The sequence below is a fragment of the Mytilus galloprovincialis genome, chromosome 7 (assembly GCF_965363235.1).
Source record: "Mytilus galloprovincialis chromosome 7, xbMytGall1.hap1.1, whole genome shotgun sequence".
Classification (NCBI taxonomy): Eukaryota; Metazoa; Mollusca; class Bivalvia; order Mytilida; family Mytilidae; genus Mytilus; species Mytilus galloprovincialis.
The window spans coordinates 48,460,529-48,472,162 of NC_134844.1; the positions used below are offsets into that span (position 1 = coordinate 48,460,529).

Here is an 11,634-nt window from a genome sequence, read left to right on the forward strand (position 1 = left end):
GCTCTAAATAAGATAGACTTGTTTTACTCATGCTCTGGTTTGAAGGCTAATTTTGAAAAAACCCAAGTTATATGGATTGGGGCAAAAAGGGGCTGTGGTGAGGAGCTAAACACAAATAAAACAATAATATGGAACCATTCAGGAAATTTCAAACTCCTAGGCATTCAATATTGTTTGTCAAAAGTTGATATATGTGTTGATAATTATTTAGAAAAAATTCAAAAAGTAAAAAATCTTTTAAGTGATTGGTCATTCAGAAATATTACTATATATGGGAAAATTGTAGTTGTGAAAACTCTCGCCCTACCAATTCTAATTCAATGTTTTACTGTTTTACCAGATCCATCCCCAGATATATTAAAGCAGTTACAAGCTATGCTATACAGATTTGTGTGGGATGGTAAAGGGGACAAAATTAAAAGAAATATACTTATCTCAAATTACGAGGATGGTGGGGTAAAAATGCCACATATTGAATCATTTATAAAATCACTTAAGTTATCCTGGGTTAAAAAAGTTTTAGACCCCACAAATTATTCCTCATGGAAAGTTCTATTGGCAGATCACCTTGAAATGAATGGTGGAGAAAATATGTGGCATCTATCAAAATCAGCACTCAATGAAATTAAAAAAGAATTTAACCCTTTTTGGCAAAATGTAATTTCATCATATGCCTCACTGTGTGAACCTCTGACCACAGCCCCAAGTGATATCTTGTCTCAACCATTGTTTTTAAATGAAAATATTATGATTGATGGAAAAACAGTTTTTTATAAAAGGTGGATACAGAATAATGTATTTTTCATAAATGATCTCATTAAGGAAAATGGAGAATTTTACAATTATGATGAATTTATTAGAAATCATAATATAAAAACAACTTTCTTAGAGTTCTATGGACTAATCTTGGCTCTTCCAAAGGAATGGAAGAATATAATTTATTCACAAGTATTTATCAAACTAAATACTGTCAGTCACAAAATTGTTACCGCCATAAAAACAGTTGATAAAGTATCAAAACATTTGTATAAATTTTTTCTAGAGAAAATAAAGGAAACCCCATCACGCATACAAGAGAAATGGAAAATAAAATTGGGAATAGATATTGTGGCCGAAGAATGGAATTATTTTTTTAGTCTTCCTTTACTTATAACTGAAGATCCCACATTAAGGGCATTTCAATACAGATTACTCCATAGAATTCTAGGAACAAATATTTTACTTATGAAGTGTAAATATAGTGAAACAGAACTGTGCACTTTTTGTACAGAAACTAAAGAAACATACATACACCTCTTTTTTGAATGTAGATACGTTCGAACATTCTGGCTTAATTTTTTTCAAAAGTTAGAAGATGTATGTAATGTAAGCTTTCTCCCAACCTTATCAAGTATAATCTTGGGTGTTAATTATCACATATTTAAAGATATTCTAAATACATGTATTCTGATATTGAAATGATATGTTTACTTATGTAGAGTTAGATTTACAGTCCCATCTGTTGCTGAAGCAATTGAATGGCTTAACTATTATTATAGGGTTGACATGGTCTCTATGAGTTTGTGCTCTACCAATAAAGCAAAAAGAATAAAAGAAAAATGGTCAAACATTAATAATATTATTAAAAAATAGAGCTCGATGCAGATGTATTCTTTATTCTGTTATTTGACTTTGTACAATGTATTTTATAATTTATAACAAGTATGGTTAACCATATGTTTAAGATTTATAGCAGAATAATTTGTGTGTACATCTTTATTTGTAGATGAGATTTGAAAATGATATGAAAATAATAAAATATATATTACAAAAAAAAAAAATCTGAAAAAAATCAAGACCGCAGATGTTTAAAATGCATGACATTATTGTTAAAATCATAATTATACTAGGTTATAGGACGTGCGGCTTAAATATGTCCTATTTTCGACTAATTTTTATGTGATAAGGTATGCGAAAATCTTAGTCTTACATGCATGATGTTTTGCATTAGTAGTAAGTTGATTTTAACTGCGAGTACTCTCAGATCTGTACCAAGTGTTTTTTGTTGTTGTGATGTACAAATACCCGGTCACGTCCACTTGTATTTTGTCCATCTGATGAGTTAAGCCCTTTTCGACTGATTTGTATAGTTCGTTCTTATATTGTACTGTTATACCTCTGTCTACAGTCTGGGGCGGGTTGGGATCCCACTAACATTTAAAACCCCACCACATGCTGTATATATATACCTGTCCAAGACAGGAGCCTGTAATGCAGTGCTTTTCGTTTGTTTATGTGTAACATATTTTTTTAGTTTATTTTTTGTACATAAATAATTAAGGCTTTTAGTTTTTTCGTTTGAATCGTTTTACATTGACATTTGAAGTTGACTATGCGGTATGGACTTTGCTCATTGTTGAAGGCCGTACGGTGACCTATAGTTATTAATTTCTGTGTCATGTTGGTCTCTTGTGGAGATTTGTCTCATTGGCAATCATAGCATATCTTCTTTTTTTATATTAACTCATCAGATGGATAAAAATACAAATACATGTACAAGTGGACGTGGCCGGGTACTTGTACATCACAACAACAAAGAAAGTACTTGAAGTTACTGATAGCTATTTAAAAGAAACTAACATGACCTTGTGCAATGCCAAGATACTGATATTGACAGATTGTAGATCCATGAATGTGTATATGTATATAACACACTAGTAATAATGAGTTTGCTTTTAATTTAATGATAACAAAATCATCATTAAAACCAATAAAAACAATATTCAGTGACCTAATTACAGAATTGAATTGGTAACCTTTTAGAATAAGATTATTTGAAAGATCGATAAATTTACTAGAATCGTTTCTAAATTTCCGGGCACGGTAAACAACATGTCCGTAAAAATGAGAGTGTACTATCCCTTTTGAAATAAGTTTTCTACAGGTACAACTTTAAAACCAATTCTTTATATCTAGGAAGAATTTAGTAAAGGTTTTTTAAAGTAATTTGTTGACCTGCATACTGCGTTCACACGTAATTCAAATTCGATTGCCATAAACTAAATGTGCGTGTGAACGAGGCATTAGGTAAAGGAATCCCTGACTTGAGTTTATCCCTCTTGAAATAACGAACGTATTATATCATCATTGTATGTGTCACCTTTCATGTCGACACAATGGCTTTTCAACTCCGCATCACTGAGAACAAATTCAACATTAAAATCGATAATTTCATTCATCTTGAAAGCGATTGTATCAGGTCCGCAAAACGATTTCCTTCAGGATCTTTTTTTATTATAATAATCGATGTAAATTTGCAGATGATTTTCGCAGTAAATTTCCGCCGTTATTCATAGATTTGTCTAATGGGATCATGAAATGGTATAATGATATGGTGAAATTGTCTACTGTTTTATAGATGACACCTTGTGATAAAAGAATTGTTAGCTTGATATAAAAATATGTCTTCATAAGATAGTTATAAGACATAATATTATGACAAAATGGTTCCATGCTATATCCAGATGATTGTATATTATACACATTATCGTAATAATATACCGAAGTGACAAAATAGTATGAAATTTAACTCCATGTTGTTTCAAATTGTCTTTATAGTATATACATTTATCTTAGTGATATTTATCTGTAGCGAATTGACATTGAGTATTATAGTCAAATGTCGTTATAGTATATAACACTTGCTACAAGATATATCTCTACCCTTAATAAAATGGTTACTGTTATCACAAGGCAGCTGTGGCGTTCCATATTTTTTTTACAAGTGTTGACAGAATAAAGCTATATAATTTATTGATATAATATGAAATATGTAGTACGTTAACACCTTTTAAATGGAATACATGTATGTACTGTGTCAAACAATAAACTAAATGTCATTAAACTTGCGTGGAGACGTCCTAATAATATCATGAATCTCTATGGGTATATATTCGTATATCAATCGCAATCAAACAAATTCACTCTTTTGTAATTCATTGTAAACTGTTTAAGAAAACTAACCATAATATAATTAAAGCATCAAAGTAAATATGTTTTCTTCTGAAGATTGTCGCGCTGGATAATTATTCAAATATAAGTTTCTTTCTATTTTTATATGTTCCCCGTGTCCATTATAGTTTCCATGATATATTCCTTAAACATGTTTGTTTGAAGGTAATGATGATTCGGGTTGCAAGGATGACGCTAATTGTGCAACAGGAGATTGGATAACACCAGTTATTGCTGCTGTTTATATGATGTTAACAAACTGGTTGTTATTAAATATTGTTATAGCAATGTTCAGGTATGTTATGCTTGTGTTTATTCAATGTAGTAATTAAATAGTATACATAGTTTTAATAGAAACGACGATGTGGTATAAATGTAAAAGTCAAAAGGTATAAAAAGTTAACAAGATGTCGGTCTAATTGTTTGGTTATGTGGACAGATATTCAAACAATTTGTGTCTTTAATTGCAGAAATTAAAATCGCGACTTATGTTTAGAATAAAATATAAGCTAATATTGAATTATCTACTAGAGGATAAAGTGACGTACGTAACCTTATTTTAAATTTGATAGTTTGAATATAAAGAATAAAGGGGAGTATTAAGGAGAAAGTGCTGATTTTACCTCTTTCCTAATTAGCTTATGTCTAATTTAAATACCCTTTATTTATAGTCGCTGTCAGCTGAAATTCGTAGCGGTTATCGGTAAAACTAATCTTAACTATCAATCACGTTCACTCGAGATATAGTTTTTCAGCTGACGGCGACTATAGAATTTTAATTGAATGAATAAATTTTAGTAAAAAACTGAGACATGCTTTTGAATGATCAGGCCTTATTTGACAGAGCAATTTCTACTCTTGCTACAATTTAAATATATATATAATAAAGGTGTATTGTTTATATAATTCAACAAAACCGTGAGCATGAATAACTTTTGAAATAATCCTAACAACAATGAAACTTCCGTATACGTAATGGTTTAGAATTATATAACTGTTAAATCGATGTTCAGACAATTCAGACACTTTTGTGAAATAACAATTTAAAATGTGTATTTCTGTCAAAGTTATGAAAGATACATTGTTATGGTAGAGAGACAGTTTTTTTCAAAGAAATATATATAGGCTGTATGCCATTAATATTAAATATCTCTGAAGTCAATTAAAGGAGCAATACACAAGGTTAAACTCCTGAAAATAAGCTGTTTAATTATCAAATGAAAAACATTTAAAAACAAAGCGAGGGCATATGACCAAAATAATCCGACCAAATTGGAAAGTTAGAAAATATCGAGTTATTTGAACACAGGAAACAAGTGCATTTTGTTGAAAATGATTAAAAAAAAAGTCCACATTTGATTCGAAGATGAAAATCAGGTTTTCTCTGTAATCGCATTCAAATCTTTCAATTCTAATATCGTTTTTTTTAATTTTCTAGTAACACATTCTATTTTTGATCTTAGAATACGAATTTGTTTATTATAGTGACATTGTGTATATATATAGAGTGTACTAATAATACATATCAATACATTGTGTGTACACCCGGCACATTGGACTTATAAGTCACTTGTAAGATATGAATCTAAAATATTTTCATATTGTTAGTTATATATACGTTATCCCCACAAAAACAAAAAAAAACAACAACAAAAAAATTGTGTCTTTGGCTTAAATCTATGAGTTTGATAAGAAAACAGCTCTCTGTAAAAATTAGACCAATTGGACAATTAGTTACCTTGGCACAGGGTATCCAATTTCATTATATATGGAAAATGCAGTGTCTTGTATCGTTTCTTTTGTTCACTAGTGTATATGAAGTCGATTTTACAAATCAGATAGAAATAAATTAATTTGACTTCAGATTTCTAGTAAATTTTGTTATTTCTTGATATAGCATTGTATGTACAAATTTATTTTTCTGTTGCAGCGCACGGTTTAAGGAAATTCGAAAAAAATCCGAACAGAAATGGCGTTACTATCGACATTCAGTTATAATTGATTTTGAAGATAGAATACCGTCACCACTCAATTTTCCATTTAGAATTGTCAGTTTCTTATTGTATACTAGAAAATGTCCATGTTGTCCATGTTATAAGAAAACAACAAAAGGTAATTTAAAGTAAAATTGAGTTAAGAATAAAAGTATTTACGAATATAATGTCAACGCAGAAGACAACCACTGTACAGTATAACCTAGATAAAATGAATGTTAAATGCTCAGTCCTTAAAGTTTGGCAATAATCTATCTAAATATTCATTAGAATAGCAATTTTAAAACTGAATGCTTATAAACAATAAATTCATCATTGGTCGAATTTACACATGTTAAAATAAACAAACCGATAAACACATTATTAAAAAGAATACGAAATTATACGTTATCCTAAACATGCTAAATAAATCGACGATTAAACATTTGGTCGATATTTATCTACATAACCAGATCTATGTTGCTAGGATAATTAAACAAGCATTGTTTAAACTGAGGCGAATTGTAATTAATACACTATAACAGTTTGCTAGTATGAGGCTGTTTTAATCATTAATAACTTTTATTGAAGAATGTAATATCTTTCTTACAGGTTTTTCAAACATTTCTGCAAAAAAAATTAATAAAACATGTACTTCCATATTCTATAACCATTCATCGTTCTAACAATCTCAGCAAATCACATGAACGTTTTCTGAACATGATAATGATTACAGTTATTACAAAATGAACAGATTTGGTGAATGTTCAAAAAACGATAACCCCTATTGATTTTTGAAGATACGTATAGATATATAAATGCAAGATCTTCTGGCTGTTATAGGTGACAGGAGAGATATTTTGAAGAAGGAACGACAATTTGCAAAGGAAATAATAGCAGAAGAAAATCATGAAAAGAGAATTTCGAAGAAGCAACACACAACAGAGAAACTTTGAAAGACATTTTAAGAAAAGTTTTTAAGCTTAGATTGTATATTTATATTGCAGAATAATTTTAAAGATAACTTCGATTTCAAAGTAAATGACAATTCATTGATTGAATAACTGCAAATTATGTCTCATCTTAAATTTGGAACTTACTCAATTTACTGTTTATATATATATATATATATATACACAGAGGTGTAGAGGATCTGCTTACTCTTCCGGAGTACCAGAGATCACCACCAGATTTTTTTAGGTTCCTGTTGCTTAGTATTTAGTTTTCTATGTTGTATCATGTGTACTATTATTTGTCTGTCTGTCTTTTTTAATTTTTTTTTGTAGCCATGGCGTGTCATTTTGTTTTCGATCTATGAGCTTGACTGTGTCTCTGTTATCTTTCGCCCCTCTTTTTAATTTGATTGGAGACGATCTTATAGACCACAACGAAGAGCATGTAAACAGTTTTCGATGTTTGACTATCAATTGTAACCGTCTAACTCAAAATTGAGTATGATCGTTCGATTCAATCAAAATATATATCAATTGTCTAAAATCTTCGTGACCATATTTGGTTATTTGCGGTGTTTTATAAGCATTTGGAACAACTTATCAAAGGAAGTAACTGAACATTAAGTTTTCAAGGATGGATATTTATGTTTAATATACTCCAGCTCAATGCAATGATTAAACTATTCGTTTCTAATCAAATATTAGTATGCAAATACAGTTTTAGCTTTACTTATATTACAAATAATTCCCCATTTCTAGAAACACAACATCGTCCCTACGGATATGTAATATGAATATACTGAAACACCGGTCAATACACGTACATCTAATAAGGGCAGCACACATTTCAAAGCAAATTTAAGAGCTGTCCACTATCATTATTATTGTTTGATCTTCAATTAATAAATTAGTGTGTATTCGACTAGTGAAAAACAGAACTAATTGTTTTCAATGAACGCAAATACACACATTCAAAACATGCATGATTTATTTTGAACTTGAACAACTGCTTATAATTTAAAAATGAAAGGTGAATAATTTGCCTCCTTTATTTTTAGACGCGATAATATATGTCTGTTTTACTTACTTCGTTCGTTGGGGAATAAGCATTGCATTAAATTTGTAAAAACCGTGACACTGTCAAGAACTGTAAACACCAACATTTCTTTAGTTAATCCGCACTTATCCAAACGAATGACCTTTTTCTGTGGATTCCTTTTTTTTTCTCCAATCCGCTAAGTTATCGTCTAATGACGGAATTCATGAAACCTATCCTTTCTTTAATTTGATGAAATTACTAAACAAATTAATTAACAGTTTCACCATGTTAAATTATTTTAAGGATTATGACCTGTTTATCTTAAGATGTATGACATAATAACAAAATTACTAAAAAAAGCACAGACACACGTTTATTGGGTCATGTAATGTATACATACCTTTATCTGCCATCCGCCGAATTGTGCATGGCGATGAAAAATGCATTCAATCTAATTTGGTAATTGACTTCAGGGAATCAGGATTGTACCAACGTCAATGCTGTGTGACATATTCATGATAATATATTTCACACACTGTCAATAACGGTAAACTTACTGATGATGGTAAAACACTAAGCTTGATGAGCTTTTTTAAATCCTTATATATATCATTCAGTAGAAGTTCTTTCAGTGAACAGATATTTTCATTTCAATTGTTCCAACATTTCATTGTACAGGACGCTTAGAAAACGTGCACCGTATGGCACTGACAGTTGTTGCTGATGTGACTTCAGAATATTTTTTAAGAATCACAAAGCAACGTGTTTGGAAGTAATACAACAATGTTTATATTTTGTAGAATGTTATTGTAATGGACACAATTCATAATGATGCGAACTTACTTTGAACATGTAATTTCTTTGACTGTTTTACTATTATTTTCTTCTTTAGGTGGTACCCAACACTTTCACTAAAATTAATTTGGCTAGTTTAATTTTCATAAAATTTTGTCAAAGTATTTTCTTTGACCCTTTAACAAAAATATAAAAAAATAAAAAAAATTGAACCAATCGTTTTGTCAGAAAAATTACACTGATTATTTGGCAGTTAGACAAACACCAATTTTTATCATTGAGAAGCTTAATATTCCTTTTACAACACAGCGTAATTAAAACGTTAAGCTGACTTTACAGAGTTATCTTCATGTATTGCACCTTAAACCAAATCCGATACATGTTTCTCTAATCTTTGGAAACAAAACCAATTTCTCTTCAACTAAAGTTAATAAAAATTACCAACCCTTTGCATGACGAATGGTTCTGGTTATATAAAATGTATGTGATGACGTTTACTATTGTATATGTAATACTATCTATTATTAATACTTCTTTCGTATCATTTTTTTTTCCAACTTGGTCTGTCTTGTTAAAGTCTGTCAAGATTTATTAAAAATATATCCAAAAATGTACATGACTAACACTCTTCGATTTTGTCTTACGAAATGATATTCTTTGAATATTGAGAACGTGACCATACTATATCAAATGACATGCATCAAGTGCTGACCTTCAATATATGTAAATAATTAAATACGATCATCTTTTTTTTTTAGATTTAAGAAAACCAAATAATTAAGGAAAATCTATTTTTTAAAGTTTGTATTTTTCAAAAGATATTATTGGCGTGAGCTATAATGATAGTTGGTTAACTTAAATTTGTCACTCCGTTAAAAGTTTTGACACTTTAAAAGTAAGATTTTTAATAACTAAATGTAAAATACTGTTTGTAATTACTATATAATTGGTACAATGTCAAACTGTAGTTAAGCATAAATGTTATTTTTTGTGATAAAAGGCAACTAGAGTCTCTCAAGATCGAGTGTCGCTAAATTGATTTTTTGTTGTTGTATTTTTAAAGTATGACCACCATTCAACATTAAAGACTAGCTTTTACTACTTGACTTAGATATTCCTTTTTGTTGAGCATGTTGATGTTTGTTTTTATCTATTTTCCTGCTTTAAGTTTCACTCTTCTATGATAACATTTGCCATAAAAAAAAAACGCCAGTATTGTTATATAAAGGCATATAACTTTGAAAATAAATGAACTTATGATTAAGGATTGGTTGACTTATTTATAGATTTTGTCATGCTGATTTTTTGTAACTTCAGTTAATCCCTATATTTTTTATTTTGCAAAACAAAGTATAACCCTTGACATTTAAATGAAAACAATATCATAAAAGCACTCAACAGGCTATGTTAGCAATGTTGACTCAATTGTTGATCTTGTCTTGTTTTTAAAATTTTCAATGCTCACATTGTTTCGTGATCTTAAACATTTCTATCACTAAAAGCCCAAATATTAAACATTATGTTAACAGGACATCTTGTCAGGGGACGATTTAAAAGTTTCGGCTCTATTAGTAATAGTTGCAAATCATATCTTGTTTAACATGTTTTACTGTTAACCATTTTGCTTTTAACCTTCAAAATATGCTAACATGGTCATTTTTTGAGAAATAGTCTTAATAAAATGTCATGTTCATCATAAGCGAAATTGTAAAATTAAGATAATGTAAGATCAAAATTATTGACGCTTATTTCTGTCACGTTTGATATACATGTAAATTGGAATCTCTTAGCGTAATACAAAAGTTAAATTGATCACTTATACAACAGTAACTGAAAAAAAACTGGTCTTTATCGTTGAATATGGACTATTGCTGTCGCATCTTTCGAAAATTAAAAAATATATATTTATAAAAACCAGAAAGATATAGTTATACTAACAATTACAAGACCAAAACCCAAGGCATTAATCAAAAGTGTAAACCGGTCTTAAAACATGACAAATGTTCCATTTACTTCAAAAATTATAACGACCACAAAATAAAACACAATAAAGCTTTTTCTATACCACTGATTATTAAGCATAAATGTTTATCAAACTTTTTAGATGTAATGTATATTATTACTTCAAGATAGTTTTTTTTTTTAAATTTAAATTGATGTTTAGTCATGTTAGTCATTCTCGAGGACATACTGATAAACAATTTGCATGACTAACATTGTTTTATATTCTCTAATATGAAAGGACATCAATGTAATATCGATGTATCGGTAATCTTTTGTAAATTACCTGCATTTAATATTGTTTTTAAAAACATGTGAATATTTAAATATCATATTTTGTCTATTGCGGTTTGAGTAAACTAAAAATTTCGAAAGAAATGTATTTTCTGTAAAACTGATATTCTTTTAAAGGTATTATTAGAGTTAACTATTGAAATGCATGAATAAAGTTGGTCACTTCTTTCATTGACATGACAGACCTATTCTGACTTTAAACGGTAAAGGTAAGATTGTAAATATCTGAGTGTGTAATAGTACTTGTTTGTGATATCTAAAGGTTACAATTTTTGAAATTTAAATTAAATTATAATGACGATTTCTCGTAATTGAAAGGCAACAAGTGTTGTTCCACAAGATTTATTTTACGCATTTTAACAATGACCTCTCCTCAACATTAGGGACTACAATATATTTTTTGTTATCACCATGTAAAGCAAAGTCCTCTTCCTGTTGTTCATTTTCCCTATGTTTTTATATTTTTTTTTGTTTAGAGCACATATCTACTGAAGATACATCGTCTTTCGAAAGCAACAACAATTAGAGAAGTGTACTTACAATTTATACTTTGGTGACTAATTGTTCGATCTTGTATTGCTGATCTCAT

General features: G+C 29.3%; 1 protein-coding gene across 1 annotated transcript in view; it reads left to right on the plus strand.

The window, feature by feature from the left end:
* Positions 1–10,989, plus strand: part of LOC143083153 (transient receptor potential cation channel subfamily M member-like 2) — a 72,935-nt gene extending 61,946 nt beyond the window's left edge. Inside the window, exons 29-31 of the mRNA XM_076259386.1 lie at positions 4,156–4,285; positions 5,921–6,102; positions 6,807–10,989. Of these exons, the coding sequence (XP_076115501.1) occupies positions 4,156–4,285; positions 5,921–6,102; positions 6,807–6,919 (425 nt within the window). The 3' untranslated portion in view covers positions 6,920–10,989. The remainder of the gene's footprint in view (positions 1–4,155; positions 4,286–5,920; positions 6,103–6,806) is intronic.
* The last annotated feature ends 645 nt before the right edge of the window (positions 10,990–11,634 follow it).